The sequence below is a fragment of the Phoca vitulina genome, unplaced genomic scaffold (genome assembly GCF_004348235.1).
Source record: "Phoca vitulina isolate PV1807 unplaced genomic scaffold, GSC_HSeal_1.0 scaffold4, whole genome shotgun sequence".
Lineage (NCBI taxonomy): Eukaryota > Metazoa > Chordata > Mammalia > Carnivora > Phocidae > Phoca > Phoca vitulina.
This window is the reverse complement of record NW_022589707.1, coordinates 13,811,863-13,833,553: the sequence shown is the minus strand read 5'-3', so window position 1 is coordinate 13,833,553 and position 21,691 is coordinate 13,811,863. Positions and strand designations below refer to the sequence as shown.

The window sequence follows — 21,691 nt, the reverse complement described above, 5'->3', positions numbered from 1 at the left end:
GGTAGCGTGCGTTATCACCTCCAGAGAGGTCTGCTTGGTAACTGCAGACAGAGCCCTAAGTAAAAGAGCGTACCTCTGGTGGTTGAGTTTAGATACCATGGAGCTGGAGAGAGAAGCTGACTCATCTGTGCGCCGTGGAGGCCTACTTACGGCCAACCTTCCCCTCTCCCCGCTTCTAGCCAGACACGAAAAAAGACCCAAATCCCAAACTGCATTTTATTATTTTTTAATAAACTTTATTCTATATTACAAATAGGTTTTTTTTTTTTTTTTGTTCTGAACTGCAAAATAGGAATGCCTTATATTTACATACACAGGTATACAATTAATTATAACAAAGGTACAGAAGCTTGCCTTTACCAAGTTACAACTGGGCTCCAATTTAAATAGCATAGGTTTCCTTTTTAAAAACTTTTATTTTTTTAAATCTTTTTTTTTAATCTTACTAGGATACTCTTTTTTAAAAATCAAAACCAGAAGACCCTCTTCCTCTACTAGATTCCATCCACCTATCTTTGAGGCTCATTATAACACTGTTGTCTAAAGATATGTTTTGCTCTGTTCTAACAAAGGGCCAGTGTTCAAGGTGGGAGCTTTATGGAAACAGAGGTGGGGTGGGGCTGGAAGGGGGTGACCAGAGCAGGAGAGACCTGCCCTACCTCCTTCAACGGCCTCTCGCCGAGACTCAAAGACCTCCGCCTGTTCCTCAAACCACCCGCTCATCCTTCCCTGTTTCTCCTCTTCCCTCCAGCATCGGACTTGACTCTGGGTTGTGAGACCAGGCCAGACTCTGCTCCACCTACGCCTCGGCTCACTGAGCCGTTCTCTGTAGCTGGTACCCTGGAGTTGCTGGTTACTATGGTAACTGGGCAGGACCCTGCTGGAAGAGATGGGCTGGTCCTTACCAGCTCAGGTGGGGAGGAGGCCAGCTGCACCCAATCCTTCCTGTCCATGTTGGGGCCTGGGGGTCTTGTTCTTGTTCAGCATCGCCATTGCATGACTAAGCAAGGACCTCAGGCCTCAGGGACACCAGACCCAGGCAGGGAGTGATGGCGGGGGGAGGGTCATCTACTCTAAAACACAAAGTCATTGGTTTCCAAATGGAAACAAGATTCTTTGAGGTAAACTAGCTTTTCTTTTTAAAGAACAGAAGGTTTAACGAGCCAACAGCTGGGGAGAACATCAGGGAAGGGAGGAGGAAGGAGAGCACACGAGACGTGCATCGCATCTTGGTCATGGGCCTGAACCGCAGCCACTAGTCCTATCTGGTAAGCGGTCGTGCTTGGTTAAGTGTCCTTTGCACTGCTCTTTAACTGTATCCTCTGTTTTGAATTCCACTCTTGGAAGGGAGCCCTTCCAAAATGTGCTTGAGTCATAAGATCAAAGATACTAACAAAAGAAGTTCTAATTCCAGTTAAAAAGAAATGGTAGAAGATGAGCTGCATAGAACGTGTCTATTTGCCATGAGCATTTGCACTCTCAGGGGAGGGGCCTTGGTCCCTCCATGACCAGTCCTGAACTGGGCATCCCTACAGTTTGAAGGAAGCTGATGGGGATGGCAGGGGGGCTCAGCAACACCAGGGGCAGCCCAGAGAGCCAAGATTGGACAAAGCGAAAGGAGGTGAGGAGAAAGGAAAGGGGGGCACACCGGACAGAGGACATACGGCCCCCCTCCCACCTCACTATCTCTGCCAATGAGGACAGAAACCTCTTTTCATTTATTAGGGATCTTGTTTTGTTTAGCTTTGCTTAGCTGGGTTAGTCACCAGTCTACTCACGGAATTTAATTGGGACTCTAATGAGTATGTATCACTTTTACAACCAAAAAATCCTGTATATTTTATAAAGTTGGATAACTTCCCCTAATTAAAAAAAAAATTTTTTTTTTCAGGGAGCAAAGACTTGTAGTTTAAAAAAAAAGGGGGTCTCTCTTGAAAGTCTGAAACTTTTACTATAGAGATTCCTTTGTGAACGGGAGGAATGTTTTCTCTGTTTTCCAGCGGAGGGCTTTGCGGCTCTCGGAGCACCGTGAGAGCAGAGGCTCATGGTTTCCCAGCCTCCCCCTGGAGCTACCTCTCCGCGTCACCTGTGGCTGTACCCCAGCTTCCCCGCTCTGTAAGGGCTCTCATTGGCCACACCTGTGGGAGGAGAGGGCCAGCATCGCAGGCTTTAGCCATCCCAGGTGCCCGGGAAGCACCAAGAATATTAGCAGCCATGGAGGCTGCTTCCCCAGGCATGTCCACACCTGGGGAATATCCTGACCCATTTTTTAACAACAGGGGAGCCCCCCTCCTCAGCCCCAAGGCTCTCCTCATCCCTCACAAGTCACAGGTGAAGAGTTTTGTTTCTTCCTCCCAGCAGTTTGGACTTGACACCCACACCTGGGCTCCCTCCTTAATCTCCAACGCTTAACATATACAAACAAAAAATAACCTCAGACTCCAAGTAAACAGTCCACATACAGGTTAAAGAAAAAGGGACAGGCTGCGGGGTCAGGGGCCCTCAGTCACCTGTACTGAATACTGACAGGAGGCGTGGGGGGCTGACAGGAGGTCCTTGGTTTGAACTAGGAGCAAGAGGAAAGGCCAGGAAGGAGCCAAGATCAGCCTGGGGCAGGGTCTTCTCCTGGGGACTCTGGTACCTGGAGGTTATGCATGCCTAGAAATGCCTCTCGGAGGCCTTTCAGACCCATGCTGGGACCACTTGTTGGGGCGGCCCATTCCTGGAAGGGCCACGAAAGGGGTGTCTATGGGCCTCCGGCCTGCAGAACCTCCCTGCCTCTTCCCCTCCCTCCTTGCTCTCTCAGAGGTGGGGAAGTTTATTTTTAAGAATAATTAACTTTAACCTTCACTAGGTTAAGTATTTGACTTCACATCCTGTGAAGCCAAAGGAAGTGTCCCCTAATTCCTGAGAAAGGAGACAGATGGAAAACAGGGCTTCCCCTGTTAGGTCAAAGCGCATGGCTGTTGAGGGTGCTGGAAATATCAGCAGGACTTGCCTCTCGGAGTGGAGGTTGTTTTGGGAAATCGTTGCTTGTGGCTCTTCTGATGGGGGATCCCCAGGGCCCAGGTGGGACTGGGGACCCCCAATCACTCAGGGAGGCAGTGCCGGGCTGGTGACAGGGGCCTAGAGCTGCCCCGGGGTGGGGCTGGGCTGTGAGGTCTGTGACTCCGTGTGCAGCTGTGGGCGAGGGGGGCGAGGGGACACATTCGCCTCTGCGGGGGAGGGACACTCTCAGAAGCCAGACATGCAAGGGGAACACGAGCACAAGGAGCTCGGGTGGGGGGAGAGGGGTTGCTGGGGCACTACCTCCACATTAGCCTCGGGCTGGGGGTGAGACCCGGGCCCGAGTGGACCAGGTCAGCGGCCTTACCGATCAGCGACTCCCGCTTCTGCCTGGCACAGTCCTGGAGAGTCTGCTTCACTCTGGGATTATCGAAAAGGACTCCTCTCTCAGACCATAGCCCTGCTCAAGCACCTCGGGCCTGACTCCTCGGCCCATGGGCTCACAAGACGGAGGCTCTCGGGCTGACTCCGGGTGTTCATGTTGCTGTGGGGTGCGACCCTACCTTGGCCTGTGGACGCTCAGGCAGTCCTCCGCCCCCAAATTAAAACCACATTGAAAGAAGGCAAGAAAAAGTATTTTCCTGAGGGATTAACTGACACAGTAGCCAACTTCACTTAGTGGTACTATTTGCTGTTACCAAGAAATGTTGGGGTCTCTACTTATGTGGAAGGACAAAGAATGGCAAAGCCCACATGTGGGGAGACTTGTGCCCCCCGAGAGCAATGACCTGCCTGCAGCCATCTGTCTCAGCTTCTATCCATCGGTCCTTTTAAATTCAGGACCCCATAAAGCTCCCTGCCTCCCACCACCCCAGCTTCAGCCCATCTCTCTCCTACATTCAAAATCCCCATCTAACCTAGGTCAGTTATTCTGTGTGATCTCCTGGCGCCATTTTGACCCTGATGGTCTCAAGGGCTGGAGGGTGCAGGAGGCGGTTGAAGGGGGAGGTGAGAGGAGATGGGCCTTTTCTCTCTTCCTCTCTGCCCGGGACTCAAGAAGTTAGATAAAGATTCCACCTTAAACAGAGTTATGACCCTGCAAATTCACTGCCACGGGGGAGGGAGGCCTTGAGGGGACCTCCCTTCCACCGGACCAGTTTGCCCAGCTCCCTTCTCTGCTGTGTGCTGGTCCCCGTGCCCGCACCCCCGGGGCAGCTTTCGGGGTCTCTGGCCTGTCAGGAGGAGATCGTGGACCCCAAGGGGAGTTTTGGAAAGAACGTGGGGAGCCAAGGACAGCTTTTTGAAAATGCTGCCTTGTCTTTACTTTGAATCACACGTGCACCACGAATCCAAATGGAAAAAAATGGAAAACGAATGGAGAAAGGAAAGAGAATTTTTGTGGGGCAAGATGGGTTGCAGCTCTGGGTGATTGTGTCCTGTTTCTCGAGCCCAAGCAGGCCGCAGAGACTTCGGCAAACAAACACCAGCAGCGACCCCCCTCCCAGCAATTAAAGTAAAATCTGCCCCAACCCCCTTCTGAACCAGGAGAAAGGAGAACCAGGAGACTGTCCTCTCCTCTTTCTTCCTGACATTGAGGTTTCTCTGAGGTGTCTGAGAATTTTCTCTTACGACAAAACGGGGCAGGGGCAGGGTGGGGGGGGGGAAGTTCTGTACCGACAAAGGAACAATAACAATAATAATAATAATCCGGTAAAAAATAAAAGCTTCAGCAGAACCATGATAACAGTCTTCTTTTCTGCCTGTTCATTTTTTCTCTCTGTGCAAAACTTAAAAAATAAACCAAACACACTCGCTCACACATGCGCTCACACACACACTCAGCTTCCACTCAGCGAATCTGTGTTAAATATGTTTGTGTCTCTCTCCTCCCCACCCCCTCACGTGTGCAAATACAGCTTGGCGGCTGCAGTGCTTCCTCTGCCCGCCCCCCCTCGTGCTTCCTCTCTGGCCAGGGCCTGTGGCTTCTCGGGAGGAAATAAAAGGGTCGAGGGTAGAAAGCCCAAGCTTCTTCACCTGGCACTTCATTTGCCAAAACCTTTGGTTATTTTTCCCCCTCGATGGGTATCTTTTCCCCATTCTCCTCTTTCCGTGGTTAGGCTACTGGTGTTTTGTCCCCATCTGTCCTCTCCTTGATGTCACATGCTGCCCTGCTGTGGGTCCCCTCCACCCAGCTTCCAGTCAAGTCCCGGCCTCCCGTGGGCGCTGAGCAGCCTGGTTTCCTGCCGACAGGTGACTCTCCTTCTCCACCCCCAGCACTCAGCGCTGAAAGCTAGTGTTGAAATGTCCTCAAGCTACAGAATGAATGAGCAAGGGTGGCGTAAGGGAATCACTTCAGGGTCCCCTCCACAGGACCAGAAATCCTTCTGAGCTCTCTGCCTGCTCCTGGGGTGCACACACACACACACACACACCTATCCAAAGGGGCCAGAGTTCTTAAAAGTACAGGGTGCTCCATGGACTTTGCTGGAAATGGAGTGGTTCCTTCCCCTTTCCAATTGGGGCTCACTTTGAGTGGGTGACAGGGATGGATATCTGATGCTCAGGGAGTGAAGGCAAGACTGGAACCCTCACTCTCAGCCACACCTTACATGATGCTTCTCCTTGTCCCCCAGAGCGGTGTACAATTAGCCACCAGGGCTGCTAGGAGAGAATCTGGCTTAGGGTGGGAAACTGGGCCAGATGGCAACTAAGGGCCCTTCAAGATTCAGGTTTCCATGACCCTCCATTAGACCGTCTCTTACCACAGCCCCTGCTCACCCATGTCTGAGCGTACATTTGCCTGACAGGCTGAAATGAGAGATCCAGAGATGGAAGGACAGATGGAGAAACAGACGCCAGGGCCGAGGTCCGTTGTATGTCTCTTCTGTCGTTGTTGGCCAGGTCCTTCAGCTTGAGTCCTTGGTCCCTCCCGGATGTGGCGAGCTGGCGGCTAGGTGTGCCTGGCATTTGGGTTTGTCTCCCGTGAGGCTGTGCTTGAGCGTGGTTCTCTCCGTGATGACTGGGGAGGAGGTGAGGAAGGGCAGGGACTAAAGAGACAGCGGATGGTGAAGGAGTCCTTGCCAAGGAGGTCTGGACAAAGTCATCTGCATAGCAATGGCACCAGGCTCTGCAGGGGGACGGGGCTCAGCTCTCTGCCCAGCCTTCTATAGAGTTCTCAGGAAGGGTGGTGGGGACGGAGCCAAGAAAGGTGGCTGGAGGTAGAATCTCCTGGATGTACTCTGCATTTTACATTGACCCTTGATGAGCGCCGACCGAGGAGGCTGCAGGTGCTTTCCTTAGACAGCATCGACGATCTGGCAATGGATGAGGCCCGTGACGTGCTTCAGTTGCGTGCGGGGGTGAATGGAAAACAACAAATTCTGCTTCCAGGGTGGATGTGACTCTCTTTCCCTTTCTCCCCCTCCACGTGACGTTTCTGCTGCTCTGAGCCAGACTCGAAGGTTAGGAGGGTCTCTGCGGTGGCATGTAACTGCTGATTCTCCTGTCTGGCTTTCCATAGGCAGGGGAGGGGGCGAGGCAGGCAGGTCCCTAGGAGCACTTGGAAGGGCTCCAAGAAGACCGCAAGGGGACAAGGTGGCCTCTGGAGGCCAACCCAACAGGTGAGAGGCGGCTCGAAAGTCACCTCCCAACTCGTCCCCCCTCCCAACCCCCAGTCCTCCATGCGCAGGAGCTGTGGCCCTTCTTCTCAGAGCTGCAACGGGCCCACATCCTGGCGGACCCCCTGGAGGTGGATATGGGGGAAGGGAGAGAGCCAGGTGATGCCCTGGAGGTGGATACAGGGGAAGGGAGAGAGCCAGGTGATGTCTTCCCGGTGAAGATAATACTGAGCTCATTGCCTCTTCCCTAGACCAAGGCTCAGCCTGGTTGGAAGGTGGAGTAGCGGCATGGGGGTGTCCTCTCTCTGGGGCTCCTCCTCCATCCGATGTGGTCAGCCTGCGGCCAGCCGGGAAAGAGAGCCCCACTGATATCTTCTGGCTGGGTCCCCACGTGAGCCTGGCCATCCTGGACTAACTGAGGGGCGGTGGCCTGGTTCCATCGTGTTGGCAGAGCCACAGAGAGAGAAGGGACGCAGGGAGGAGGGAGAGACAGAAAGAGGCGGAGAGAGAGACAGCGCTGCTCAGGGGATGCTGCTGACGCCAGTCGGAACTTGCACTTGGTAAAGATGATAATCTAGACTGAGGCACGGCTTGGTGTGTCCCTCCCCCCAGGGGCCCTGGAAGGACGGTTCTCAGCTGTCTAAGCTCATGAGGGTTATGACTTGTTCTAGTTTGTAGGCCAGTTTCTGCTTTCCGCACTGGTCGTCATGGTCCAGAGGTCCGAGGATCTGTTGAAGGGCCGAGAACAGGGAGGTTACTAGTCTGTGCATACAGGTATGTGTTCTTAGGGCGTGCACAGACAGGGCGAGAGGCGCACACGAGGTCGCTGGGTCCGCAGGCAGCCTGGCTAACGGGGATGGAGGGGGGCGGGGGCGCGCGGGTGTGGGTACCCCTGGGTCGATGCGCACGGGGGTCGGCACAGACATCAGCATGTCTGTGTGCACTCCGCTGCCCACGTTCACCCTGCAGGTGAACACAGCCCCACCCCCGTGTGAAGCGTGGCGCCCGGGGTCTCTGGGGAACATGGTCTCACAGATATTAAGAAATCCCACCCCTCCTTCCTACAAAGGAATATCTTCCTCCATGAGCTCCCCAAGGCCCCAGAGCCCACATTTAGAAAGTCACTTGGCTTCACTTGTGTGTTAACAGACAAATATGCCTCCCAGAGTTCATTCTCATGCTTTCCCGGTCATCAGCACCAAATGATCGTGTCTGCCAAAGCCCTGTCTGAGATCAGATGGTTGGGGGAGGACAATGACAGTGAGGACGTGAGGGAGAAAGTGTTAGAATTTGACGCAGACTCAGGCGATGTGGGACTGAATAACAGACCTACCAGTTTCCAGCGAGGTGATCTGGGGCAAAACATGTCACCTCTCTGAACCCTCACTGCCTCAGCTGTAAAACGGGGGAACTCCCGGTCCCTGTGTCCCTGGGCCGCTCCAGTGGAGAGGGCACAGTCCCAGTCTGTGCCGCACAGCCCCCAAGTCCAAGGTGGCAGAGCGTTTCCCCAGCAGGGGTGGGGGGCTGTCTGGGGTTCATGCCTGGTGCTCTTGTGCATAGGGACTGCTATAGGCAGAGTTTTCCGTCTCCGCTCTATCCTTCCCAGCAGGTGCCGAGCAGGCTCACCTCCTCGCTGTACTTGCCCACGTAGGAGAAGATCTCCGAGAGCGCGCTCATGGCGTTGAACTCATTCATGTGCATCCGGGACTGCTCAGCCAGGTACGCGTTCATGTCCTGGTCGCTGATGGCCGGCATCTTCCCGATGTCTGCGTAATACCTGCCGGGGAAGGGAGTGGGGAAGAAAGGAGCTGGAGCCGTGCACACGGAGTAGAGGAGAGATGGAAACTCCCAGCACGATGTCTGGGGCCAGTGGATGCCGGTGCACAGCCCCCTGGGGACCATGGTGGGCTCTCTCCCACCTGCGCTTCTGGGGCTGGCCCGGGAGAGCCCTCTGCAGCTCTGGATGCAGGGGCACAGACAGAAGGGACGTGGCCCAGACATGGTCAGAGGGTGAACGGGGAGCTGGCTCCTGCTTGGGGCTTGCTCCCAGCCGCCGAAGAGTGTCCAGTCTGCCTCTGTGTCCTTCTGACACCTCCTCCCACAGACGCAAGGGCTGCCCCCCGCAGGGCCCGGAGGCTCTTCCAGGCAGTTGCTCTGCATCGATGCCCTCCCCTCTCTGGGGGTGACCCGGGAGGAGGGCGGGGCTGGGGGCTGCTTGGGGAGAGAGGCTGGCAGAAGGCAATCTGTCACTGTCACTTGCCGCGGTGCACCGCTGTCAACTGGTTAATTAGATGCCAACATTTACATTTTTAATTTCTGCAATTTGACATTTTCTGCAGCAAACCCCAGCTCCTCCGCCAGAGGGGAGTTGCGCAGTTTCCGAATGAGGACTGGAAGGGCCCCAGTGTCCCCGAGACAGCCCCGCCGCCCCCCAGCCGCTTGCTGACTGTGGGCCGTGGAAGGGGGCCAGGAACCCACAAAAGCAGGGAGACATCAGGGCATTGGGGAGCACCCCAGCTCAGCCTGCGCTGAATGCTTAGGGCTTCAAAGCTGGGGAAAGCAAGCCTGAGAACCTGGAACGGAGGAGGGTGGTGGGATGGTCGCCGGGGACAGGGACTAGGCTGAGGCGAGTGATGCATCCGGGGCACAAAGTTTTGGGAGAGGGTCTGGCTCACCTGTGTAAGCGCAGGTGCCAATGACAGGCCCCGGGAGCTCCCAGAACTCAGGGCTTGAGCAGGCGAGTGGAGGGGGCGTCCTCAGAGGCTCTGGGACAGTCTCACTCCTGGGCCCTGTGTCATTCGCAGCCCACGTCCCTCAGGGCACCCACCATGAATGCATAAGTCCTGTGCCGTCCCCCGCCTTTCCCCCATCCCTGCCCAGGAGTCGGGTGACAGGCCGACAGAGGGGACACTCGTGTGTTACTCTAGCCATCACGCTCAAGGGCCTGCCATGGAATGACAGTTCAATTTGCTGCCAGAGCATGTCTGGGCCGCCGAGGCCTGTAATGGCTGCCCTGCCCCAAGCCACGGTCTTGCTGTGACTGCAGACCTGTCGTTCATTCTAGAAACCTTCCGAGGGAGGCAGAGGGAAGGAGATGAAATCTGTGCACTCTGGCAAGGGAAGGGGCCGGTCGGAGGGCACCTCCTCCACCTCAGAAACCCGGCCCCACACAGACACACTCGCCAACTGCTTTGTTGAGCTGATTGCATTTTGGCAGGAGGTCTGGGCCCGGGGACGAGAGCTTAATGAAATGGCCTTTCTCAGAGGAGCCTGGGGCGTCAGATGGGGCCGTCCTGCCCTCAGCCTCACCTGGACTTCATCCTTCACAGCCTTCTCCGGCCCCCCGCCCTCCTCACGTTCAGGGCCCTCCGTTCCCTGTCCTGTGCACTGTGGCTCCTTCGCTCCGTCCCAAGGGCCCGCTCTCTTCCCGGCCTGCAGCCCACCCGTCGGCACCCTCAGGGTCCTCGGGGGCCTGGGCGATTTAACGACATTCCAGGTGTGAACGGTCCAGCGAGAGACTCGATTCATTGGCACTATTTCTGGAAGGCAATAAATGTCAGTGTTCCATTTTCCAGCGGAGACCCAGGGCTTCAGTGGTGGCTCCCCACCCCGCCCCTCCCGAAGACACGTGTGCCACCGTCCGGATTCCACGCCTCCCGAGCTGAATGTGCTCGTCGGGCTGGGTGGGCAGGTCACGTTGGGGAAAAGCGTGAACTGCTGACCTCCCTGGCTTCTCCACAGCCAGCAACCAGGCACTCAGTCAACTCGCCTGGGTCCACAGCTTCCTCCCAACAGTGACGCTCTGTCATCTGTGGACGGTCACTCTGTCACCTGACCAAGTCTTCACTGACAGGACCTGACTGTCATCAGACACAAAGACTCCTGCCATTTCCGTCCCCTGCTCATGAAGCCTCTCACGAGTACATGGATGGCCTGTCAGGCTTTTGCATGTAGCACCCGGGCTCCTACTGCGGCCTTTATGGTCCCTGAGGTGCACGAGAGCCCAGGTTAGGGACCACTGTCTCCATAGAAATAGCAGGTGCCCACCGCCCTATCCCTTCAACATGGCTTGCCTCGGTGTGGGCCAGTCACCCGGGCGATTTCTCCAAAGAGAATATCTAGAAAGTGTGTCTGTGTGAGAAAGAGAGGGAGGAAGGGGTTGGGAGTGGAGCGGGGAGAGGGCAGGGCTTCCACCCTTTCCATCTGAAGAAACGGGTGGTGGCCCACCTGGACGTGCTTTGCTTTATTCTAACAGTGAGGTCATGTCCACAGGCAGCAGCCCGGTTGCCTCCTGGCCGAGGCTGCTGGATTGGACCTGAGCACGTCTGTGGCCGCACACTAGCCCATGAATGGATCAACCACACGTCCTCATCTTCGGCAGGTTCGGAATAGCTGAGCTGAGTCGCCACGGGCAGCTCAATTTTCTGGATGAGTGTGGGGCTTGGGGTCTGGCGGACACTCTGCCTGGTTCTTGACCCCAGCCCTGCGCGCTGCTGGCTGGCCCATCCACCCGACGGGGCATGCTGAGCCCGCCTTGACCTCTCCTCGCTCCCCTCCAGGGCTGTGCCCCACCACCCCCCAGGCTTGCCAGCACCCCTTGAGCCTGATAATGACCTTGCCCTGGGTTCCCTGGCTCTGTGGGCAATTGCTTCCTTCTCCGCTCCCGCTGGGCCGGCCTTTGCGCTGGGCTCTGCCACGGAGAAGGCTTATTGATTGTGAAGAATGCAATTATGCCCCATTAATGAACCTCAAACAAGTGTTCTTACCAGCGGGCTGTGCAGTGAGGAAGGGAAAGGTCAGCCCGGGCTCCTGAACTTGAACTTCCTCCCGTGGGATTTCTGCCTGCAGGTGAGCCCCTTCAGAAGGGACTGGTGCTCTGAAAGTCCCCCAAGACCCCCCCCTCTAACTGGCCAGGGTCTGGCAGGCTGGCCAAGGCCACGCCTGCTGAGGAGGGCTGGGTCCCACCACTGGCCCTCCCTAGCCTTTGTTGAGTTCGCTCCTACCAGATGGGACGCCAGTACCCGTGTGGGTCCTTGGGGAGCTGCTATAAAGGCAGGGCCCCAGAATGCTGAATTTCTGCCGTCGACCAGTCTGTACCAGTCTACATTTGTGGGCTTCTGGGGGATGGGCCCAGTGTGTGATGGCGGGTGTCTCAGCTCTGCATTACCATGGCTCCAGTGATCCCCAAAGTGGTCTCCAGTGCCCTGAACTCTTAGAAGAACAAAGTTTTGTCATCCCTTCAAACACCTCAAGGATGAAGGCGTAGACATGAAAAACGCTTAGAGCCTGATGTTCTGATGTACAGACACTTGGCTTGCAAGGCCCTGCACAAAAGTCTCTTCCTCTGAGAGCCATTCCCTGACCTCTCCAGGCCCAGCGGAATCAGGCTGTCACTCCCGGAGCCGCACTATTACAGCTCATGGGGCTTGTTGAGTGCCCCTCCGTGTGTCTTCCTTGACAACAAGAGCCATGAGGGAAGGATCAAGTGTAATATATGCCGAGGGTCCCATACACTCCTGATGGAGACCATAAATGTTTGACCCATGGATTGATGAATAAGTTAATAAAATGTCTATACTTCACCTCCACTATTGCTCCCAGGGTGAGCTGTCACAGTTTTATGTTTTGAATGGATGGCTTCCTTAGGGGGCATTTTTAAATATTTAAAGTTCTTAACCTTTTTCATGCTGTGACACACGTGATAGATGATACTCAAATGTGTGGCGCACCCCAGTCCAGTTCTGAGCAGGTCAACGGTGGTGCCCCTCCACTCATTCCTACCTGGAATGCACCTGCACTTGAGGGCAGGTGAGAGAGGCTAATGCTGCCACAGGAATAACCTTGAGGCTCTTCCAATTTAAAATGAGAGGAAATCACCACCTAACATCATTTTACTGCTCTTGCTAATGAAATAGAAACTATGACTGTTCAGGTCACACTCTTCATGGTGACACCAGTGAGTTCTGCTCTATGAGTGTAGTGGTTGATTGCTACTGGGAACCAAGAGATCCTTCTCCCTTTCTCTAGATGTGGCCATAAGCAAAAACCCAAATACTTGGATGGAGGCAGCAGACACTGGGAGTCTGCAGTGGGGCCACTGACCATTAGCATTGCAAGGTATTTGGAGGCAGGAATGGGATGGGAGGATGAAATGGGAGGACGGGGTTGGGGGAGGATGGGTAGATGAAGAAGTTCTAGGAGCTACAAGCCAGCATAGGTGTGCCAGAATGATCTAGGCTGTTCAACCACCAGAGTTAGTGAAGCCTCCAGCATCCACATGCTTCCCACCTGCTCTACAGAGGGGCCAGCCAGGGCAAACCCTGTTTCTTAGCTGTGATGGGACAGAAGGCCCTCCCCAGATGTGTGTAGGGTGCTGTCTACCGCAGTGAGTCACTGAGCCTGCGTCGTAGGTGGGCTGTCTGACATCACAAGTGGGTGAGCCCTGCCCGTGAGACGTTGGCTTCTACCGTCATTCTTCTAGACTGCAGGCTGCCGGTGCCCTTGGTAGGCCGAGGTGGGGGACCGGGCTCCCTGGGGACCATGAGCGAGTTCTGTGCGTCTAGGCTTCACCTTCCAGCAAGCAGACAAGCTCGGAGGCCAGGCTCCTCGGGCAGTGACATGGAATCGATCCATCCATCACCAAGTGGAGAGGCACTCCAGACTTGATCTCCAGACCTGTTCACACCGTCTCCTAATCCCTCCGCCTCTGTACCTCGTCCCAGAATGAGGGGAGAAAGGGTTTGGGTGGGATCTCAAGCTAGCGAAAGATGACTCTCCTGAGAGTGGCAGTGGTTGCTAAGAAACTGGCGGGATAAGAAATGGAAACCATCGAGCCACTCCTAAAAATAACCCAACGGACCAGGCTTCCTCATGACCCGTGGCAGCTGCGTGGCACAGATTTCAGTTAGCACCGAGCAGCAGGAAGGCCATTAGCCCCGCGCATGCATCACTCTCGCCCCTGCCTCGCGAACTGTGTTCTGGGGAGTGTCCTCTCTGCAGATGTCTGGGCAGTGCCCCCCGCCCCCCACATCCCCGCTTGCTTGCTCCCTGCCTGAGGTCCCAGCTCAGTGACGCCGCACCAGTGCCCGGATCACCTAGCCCAGCTGCTGCCTCTTTCCTCCCTCTCTTTGCTGAAGACCACTCAGGAGGGCTTGTTTCTGGCAGCTCTATTGTCAGAAGAATGAGCCACCATCTACGTGGAGGGAGGTGAGAGCCTCTCCTCGTGACTCAGACATAATCCGGTACAAGGACAAGAGAGCTCTCTCTCTGTTGGCCGACACCGATGCCCACCTCACGCATCAGCAGGGAGGGGTGGGGAAGATCGCAAAGAACAAAGGGGAGAGGAAGAACAAAATGCAATCCCTTTGAGCAGAACCATGTTACTGAGATGGCCAGGACTCCACGGCCTCTTAGTTATTCCCTCTTTACAAGGGAAGGCAATTTTCAAGTATGAACACAGAGACTGTCTCTTTGCCACAGGTGAAATGATCCTGTTCAGTTTGTCTCCAGTTACTCAGTCAAGAACAATTTTTGGCATCTTTTACTCTTAAAAAAGGCACCAAATCTGAGCTTCCATCCAGGTTTCCTGTTTTAAAGCTACATGGTAAAATCAGGACTGCCATGTGGAGTTGTGCAGGTTGTTCACTGCACAAAGGTGCTTGGCTGGACAACCAGTCCATCACTCAACAGACCATGCACCCTGGCCTGGGGTTCCTCCAGTAGGAAAGGGCACTTTCCTCAATTCACACAGAGGCACCATATAGGTTGCCCTAATAGTAAAGACGTGATGTGGGAGTCAGCTGAGTTTGGGGATCAACTCTCCTCTTGGCCACTGAAGTCATCTTGGGCTGATTACTTAGCCATTCTGAATGTATATTTCTTCACTTTCATGGGCAGAAAATGAGGTTATAATCCTGTCCTCTTATATCCCAGGGCTACTGGCATGAATAAATAAATAAAGCTTTGGCTGGTTGCCTAGCTCAGGTGCTTGGTATGTGGTGCTGATTGGCCCGGACAAACCACTGATGTTCTTCACCAGGAGTTAGCTTTGCATGAAGATGGGCTCCCCAGCTTACGGGTGGCCCTCCAGTCACAGGATGCTGCGTGTGACAATGACTAGGTCAGGACTCTGGTGGCTGAGAAAGCACTGTGGGGCACACCCAGGGCAGCAAGAGCTCGTCTTGGGGAGCTCAGGGACTGGGGCAGAGGGAAGTGTCAGAGTGACAGCGACATCCCCACCGGACGTGGGGGGACTTGCCAATGGACAGGGGCAGATAGGCAGGGGGCTCCTGACTTTCTGTGCAAGATGTTATTCAGTCCCTCGAAGGTTTGTTTGTTTTGTTTTGTTTTGGTGGGGATTGGAGCAGGGGCTGTATTTCCTTCCTGGGCCTGGAGGCATTTCAGGCATGGAAAGATCTGGGGCCCTCCGTGCAGGGAAGCAGAGCCCAGTGGGACCTCCAGCCAGGGCTCTTGTTTCAGCTGACGGTACCATTGGGCTCACGGGGGTGTGGGCATTGCAATCGCAGGATCGGGCTTTGTGAATGACCCGTCTGTAAGCACCGGCCCATTCTGGAGGGGATGGGACCCCTAATCAGGGCCAGTTGCTTGCTGCAGCAAGGGGCCCTGCCTTGGCTCCCAGGCCCAGCACTCACCTTTCTACCCAGTTCTTGTAGCTGGGGATGTCCTTGGCGTAGAGCAGCTTGTTGGAGGGGGAGTCCTTGCCCAGCCGGTGCTCTGATGTGGAGCAGGAGTCCATGAAGGTCTGGGCCACCACGGACAGGCAGGCGTCCGTGATGCTGTTCTTATGGATGTCAAACACAAACTGGGGGTTCTTGATCATGTTGACCCAAAACCGCAGGGGCAGGCTGTGTGGAGGGAAGAGGCAGACGGTCAGAGAACACAGGGCAGGAGGCTGTGGCGTAGCCCGGAGAGTTCTCTGGAAAAAGAGAAAAGGCTGGGAACCAACTGTTCTTAAGCAAAGCCTCTGCCACTAACTTACCTGCCAGGAAACCGAGGATCAGCCGGGCTGGATAACCCACCCACAGCTAAAATGTTGATGGGCCCTGGAGAGGGCTTGGTGCCCGGCCTGCACTGCGGGCCTGCAACCCTCCCTGGCAGCCCAGGGCTTGGGGCTCAGAGGTAGCCAGGACAGAGTTTCTGACTCTGTTCCACTGTCCGCCCCCTGTGCTGGACACAAGGCATCTCCAGTTGGCAAACTTGAAAGCATAACCTGGAATATAGGCTTTGTGTCTTATTCTCTGCCGTCCACTGTATGACTTGGAAGAAGGCACATCCTGCCTGCCTGCCTGGGAGCATCAGCTTGATCCTACACGGTGAAGGCCCTGGGGCTGAGCACTTTCAGTGTAGCTAACTGATATCTCCTCTGTGAGCTGGCATGCCTAGAAACCCACGTTCACAGCCTTCAGCTGCTCCCTCGTGTTCCCTCCTTCCCCTCCCTCCTTCTTGCACTTAGCACCTACTGCATACCAGGAGCTAGCTAGCACCTGGGGATAGGTGTGAATAAGACACATCCTCTGCCCTCAAGAAGCCTGCATTCTGGTGGGTTCGTGGGGGTGTCAGACAAGCCATCGAGTATGTGCTCTGAGAACTGTCAGTACTAGAACCCAGGGACATACGGGGTCTGATGTGGGGCACAGGGAGGTGTCGTCCAGTCTACTCAGAAGCGTCCAGAAAGTCTGCACAGATGGAAAGACACTTGATGGTCTGAGTTTTAAAGATGCACAGGTGTTCCTTAGCTGGAGGAAGCCTGGAGGCAGTGGGAGAGGAATCAGCTAGACCAAGACAACGAGGGGGAAACCGTGCAGTGTGGTCTGATAACTGCAAGTCACTGTCTGTGTTGCCAGAAAGGGTCCTGGGGCGTCGGGAGAAAGCACCCACCTGCCGCCTTCGGCCACGCTCGGCTGGCTCTCCCGTCCCGTGGCTTCCATCCAGCCCACTGGGATGCAGAATAGGAAGCGGGGTGGCACCAAGCAAGGGATGGCCTCTCTCCCTCCCTCTGCCCCTGTCTGCTCACCTCCTGCCCTTTGCCCTGAGTTTTAGTGTTTGGGTTGCTGTCCCCACGGCTGCGAGTAGTTACAGTGCTCCTATGTGTTTGGCTTGCCTCTTGGAGCTTAAACTCTTGGAACTACTTCCTTCAGTACGGCGAGCACGCTATTCCTCTGTCGTATCTTCCAGCAGCCAGTACCTCATACGACAAATGCTAAGATACAGAAAGACCGCCTATTCAAGACTGCCAGTCAGTCAACAAGTGTTCCCTTCCCACAAAGTGTGCGGTGCGGGGCTCGGGCAGGCAGCACTGACCATGTTCAGTGGCGCTCGTCGTATCCTGGGAAATAGGGAATAGGAAATAAAGGGACGGCACAGAAAAATTGCGATACGCAGTGAAGGTCAGGGTCCTTGTAGGTGCCCGGGAGACCACGACAGGGTCAGAGCTCTGGATCAAGGACTCCCACACCCGTCCGCACCTTCCTGTTTCTGGAAGTGCCACCCAGAAGAGGGACGCCGCTGTCCCTATCTGCCTCGTCGTTGTTCCTCCCAACACTCCCCCTGCGTCAGCCAGTTGTGCTGACCGGCCAATCAAACAGGGACGCCAGGGCACCACACCGAGGCTCCTGCCTAATGAAATATTAGCATATTATTAACATTAGTGGTGGCACTAATCTCTGTTTGATTGCAGCCACTCAGGCTAAATGAGCAGGAGGTTTATTTCAAAGAGAAAAGGTAGGGGGATTGTCGAAGAAGGGGGGTGGGGGGGACAAAGTGAGTTACAACTTTGGCCAGGAAAAAAGAAGTCATCTTTTTTTTCTCTCAGGGACAAGAACTCTAAGTCAGCACGCAGATCTCACAATTCCCAGGCGAACTGCTTCTTGCCTGGGCAGCGAGCAGGGTCAGGGGGCGTGTGTCCTTTGGAGCAAGACCTGGAGCCTGCTGCTGACTCTGGTACTGGCCCGGAGTTCCTGGTGAGGACAGCAGGGTACTGGGGAGAGCTGGTGTGAAGGGAAGGCCGGCCCCACGCCAAGGGCATCATGGCATCATCCTTGGAGGTGGCCCTCCCCCAGCAGGAGGTATGGGCTGAAAGCTAACTGTTTAGACACCATCTCGGGGGGTCTGCTTGTAATGGGCTAGGAGGGCAGGTAGGGGTGTTTTGGAAAGACCCCTCTCCCCAGCCAGGACCAAGAGCCAGGCCGGGCAGATCTGTCTTGTGTCATGACATTCAGATGAGGTGGTCGGTAAGGGAGGCTCGCTGCCAGAGAGAAGCAGATTGGGTAGGCCAGGGATGTGGCCCTCGGAACAGCTCCAAAGAGTCGTGCTCAAAGGATGGGCAGAGCTCAGTGCAATCTGAGCCAGAGGCAGGCACGGGGACACACCAGGCCTGGCAGGCCTCCCGCAGGGAAGAGGCTCCACCCAGTGCTCCCTCACTAAATGAGGAATCCAGATTCTAAGAGTCTTATTTCAAAAAGGTTGCAAGAACCCCACAGTGGAAGATCATCTCTCACCCGAAATTAATGTGGGAGTAAACCCAACTCTTTAGTGCGATGCTCCAAACTTCTGTTCCTGCCGGCTTTTCCAATTTCGGCAGAGACAGCACTAATCCTCAGGTGAAAGAGAGGAGAAGCCAGAGCAGATGACATGAGATGAGGTTTTAGTGCCACTTCTGACTTCTGTCATCTGTGTTCGGTCTGGGGCTGCAGCTGGCTGTCGGGATGGCTGGCTGCGCCCCTGGTGCCGGGCCCGTCCCAGTGGTCAGCAGCTGCTGGGCAGCAGGTTTGTGCTGCCTTGGAAGAATATTCTGGGGAAGAACAACCTGGGACAGGGCTGTTTAAAAGCTACAGGGAGGTGAGTCTGGAAAGGATGGGACTAAATATAAGCCGGCCTTGCCCGAGGGAGAGCCCTTAAGTAGAGACCACCTTGGCCCTGTATCGTCATCCATATGGAGCTACGGCTTTGTGCAAGGTTCCACACCAAGTGCCGAATACTGCTCTCTGACCTTGCAGTTGCAGACGGAAACCCAGAGCATACACACGCCAAGGGAAAGGGGCATATGTGGTACAGAGAGAGGGACCACAGTGGAGACACCTAGAGTGTCAGGACAGAGAATCCTGCTGTCTTGTGGTCTCAAAGACAGACGAAGCAGATTTGAGAAGGTCTTTTCCCCAAAGGGAGTTTGGAAGAGGAGTTTGGGGGAAGAGAAGGAAGACTGTTGCTTTTCGAATAGAACGGAAATACCTTTTGTTCACGTAGATGACTTAGGTCAAAACTGTGCTCCAGAGTCACTGTTAGGTGCTCCTTCTAGGACCGGCTGCCCACATGCATCTCCTCCCATCGCGCTGGCCTCCCTGTCCCACCAGCTCCCTGCCTGTCTGTCGCCCACTGAGGCCAGGGGCTGGCCCGATGGCGTCTGCACGCTCAGCGTCCGAGAAGTGAGAGCGGAGGCGAGCACGGGGATGGGAGAGGGTGCGGAGGCCGGGAGCCCGCTCCCGCTCCGAGGGCCTGCCTGCGGGGGTAGGGGGGCCCCGGCCACACTCACCAGTTGCTCTTCCAGGTGTGGCGGACATGGGGGTCGTGAATGCCGTGCTTGTCCGCCTGCTCGTCCAGGAAGTCGAACATGTACTTGATGGCCAGGGGCAGGGCGGAGCCCCGGTGTGCCGTGCTGAAGATGGTCTCGAAGAGGTCGTCCACAAACTTCTGCAGGGTGCCCTGCGGGCGGAGGGGCACCTGTTCAGACGCAGCCCTGCCCAGGGAGCTCTGAGGCCGGGTTTTAAGATCTGCCCGGCGGCCCAGGAGAGGGGACGGGAGGATGGCGTGCAGCCTGGCCCACCGGGGTGAAACCCAGTGAGTGCTTGCATCACATCCCCCCCGGGCTTCATCTGTCTCCAACTGCTTTAAATCCCCCCTGCCGGTGCAAAATAGACAGAATGCTGATGACTGGACCTAAGGAGGCCTTCGTCTGCCAATAACACGGGTGGGTTTAACGCCCTTTGGTGGTGTTATTTTCGCCCCTTTCACAAATGCTCAGGAACAACTCATTCGGTCAGAGCAGACAAACGCAATCTGCTGGTTCTGTTGGGGCATTCTTCACCCCGGCCAGTGAACGCTTCCTCGCTTGGCTCTGCCGAGAGCAGGGCGCAGGCCAGCCTCACAACTGAAAGGCTAATGGCAGGCACACAGTGTCCCCAGAAGCAGGACTGGAATAGTGCCTGGAAGGTCACTGATGGAGCCCCCGTGTCCCTCCCTAGGGAAGGTGTATGACACCCGCGAGGAGTCATTCTCTCGTGGGGCCTGCCAGAAGGGCATGAACAGATGTGACCAGTGTCTCTATATGTGGGAATGGGCGCAGAGAAGGATGGAAACCAAGCTTCAGACTGCATGCCAACAGTGGGGCACGGGTGGGGTCTGCCTGGGGCACCGGTGGCAGTTCCAGTCATCGGCAGGGTTGAGGGGGATTCTGCGGTTGTGCGCGGGGGACGAGTCCTGGGGCCGAGTGGATAGCAGAGGGGTCCTGGCACAAACACTAGCTACCTGCCATCTCTGAGATTTTGGTGAAGTGACGGGGTTCCTTCCCATGCCCCACACGTGCCCTGAGTCCTGTGTGAAGTCCCCTACCTTCGTGGCCAGGAGACGTGTCAGATAGATCTCAGACACCATCTTGCTCCCCCGGTCACCCTCCTTCTGGTCCCCGTGCTCGTGGTTCTTGACCAGATGCCACATCTTGACTCCACTCTCCAGGTCGGGGGTGATCATGGGTGTGCGCGAGCGGAGGCTGTCGGGGCTGCCCGTGTACCGGATCATGTTTTCTGCCAACGCAATGACCCCGCGCGCGTGAGGCCGTTACGTTACCCCCCTGCTGCCCCCCTTCCAGCCGTGGCCAGTGCTGTCTGATCCTTCCTGCCATGTGCTGGTGCCTTGCAAGCAACCATTCCCTGGAACTGGGATGCTTTGCCCGCCACCTCCAGGAAGCTCTCCAAGGCTGCTTCAACCACAGAGATTCCTCGCCCTCCTGTATTTGCATCTCTCCAGCGCTTAATTATTTGATTTCTAAAAATAGAAGGCTGTCCCTTGTTAAACTGTTCCTTGTAAGATATCTGAGGTGATGTCTCAGGATGTGTTCTGTGTGGCCAGCTAAGGAGGAACGGAAGAGCAGGCAGCCTGCTCCCTTCGTGACTGTTGACCAGCTGAGTAATTGCCCTGTCACCTGCTTCCCTGCATCCTCCATCTGGCCAGGGTCAGTCCTTCCCACCTGCTTGCTGACATGTGGGGTGTGGCAGAATGGGTGTGGTGCAGAAAAGATGAAGGTCCTACTGTGTGCAGGCTCCGCTGTTTTCTTCTACTTATTTTTACCCTGAGCCTGTGAAATCAGTAACCTTTTCATTCCCTGTTTTGCTGGGAAGACCGGGTCTTAGAGCAGTCAGGCAGCTGGCCCCAGAGCTCACAGGTGGAGGCAGAATGGGGCTTCACTGGGGGCTCCCAGCCGGCTTCCAGCACCTTCTCCCCCACCCACCGCAGAGCCAGAGACCTGGGTCTGCACCTTCCCGCAACGGCCTCCGAAGTGTGACCTTTACACGTCTCTTAGCTTCTGTGCATCTGAGTTATAATTTGCTAATCTGCATAATAGGGGGAAATAATAATTATTTAATTCACTGATTGTTACGAACATGACGTGCGATAATGAATATCACAAAAGTGAAAGCGTCGTGTAGACTGTAAGGTGCTCATGAAGGTTAGATTTTCTTCTTATTTTCAAGGGTGAAGGTCCTGTTCCTGCACCTGAGTTCCAGAATGGGGAGACTCGTCCCCGCTCAGGCCCTCCGCAGCGACGGTCAGCCTGCCTGCCTCCTGTCCAGGGCTCCCATGCCTTTCAGCGGTGCTGCCGTTGTGACCGTCACCACGGACAAGCTCGGGCGTCCTCTCCTCCCCGGGATGATTCGGAGAACTCACCATATTTACTCGCTGAGGTCCTGGAGACTGTGGAGTTATTCACTGCATTGTAGGCTGTCACCTGCTTGGACACTAAAGCCACCACAGAACCATCTGGCACCTGCAGGGAAAAG

General features: G+C 55.5%; 1 protein-coding gene across 1 annotated transcript in view; it reads right to left on the bottom strand.

Moving 5' to 3' along the window:
* Nucleotides 1–231: 231 nt before the first annotated feature.
* Nucleotides 232–21,691, bottom strand: part of PLXNA4 (plexin A4) — a 418,730-nt gene continuing 397,270 nt past the window's right edge. Inside the window, exons 27-32 of the mRNA XM_032401552.1 lie at nucleotides 21,579–21,678; nucleotides 20,247–20,437; nucleotides 19,171–19,340; nucleotides 15,275–15,487; nucleotides 8,250–8,400; nucleotides 232–7,351 (exon numbers count right to left, since the gene is read on the bottom strand). Coding sequence (XP_032257443.1) covers nucleotides 7,256–7,351; nucleotides 8,250–8,400; nucleotides 15,275–15,487; nucleotides 19,171–19,340; nucleotides 20,247–20,437; nucleotides 21,579–21,678 — 921 coding nt within the window. The 3' untranslated portion in view covers nucleotides 232–7,255. The remainder of the gene's footprint in view (nucleotides 7,352–8,249; nucleotides 8,401–15,274; nucleotides 15,488–19,170; nucleotides 19,341–20,246; nucleotides 20,438–21,578; nucleotides 21,679–21,691) is intronic.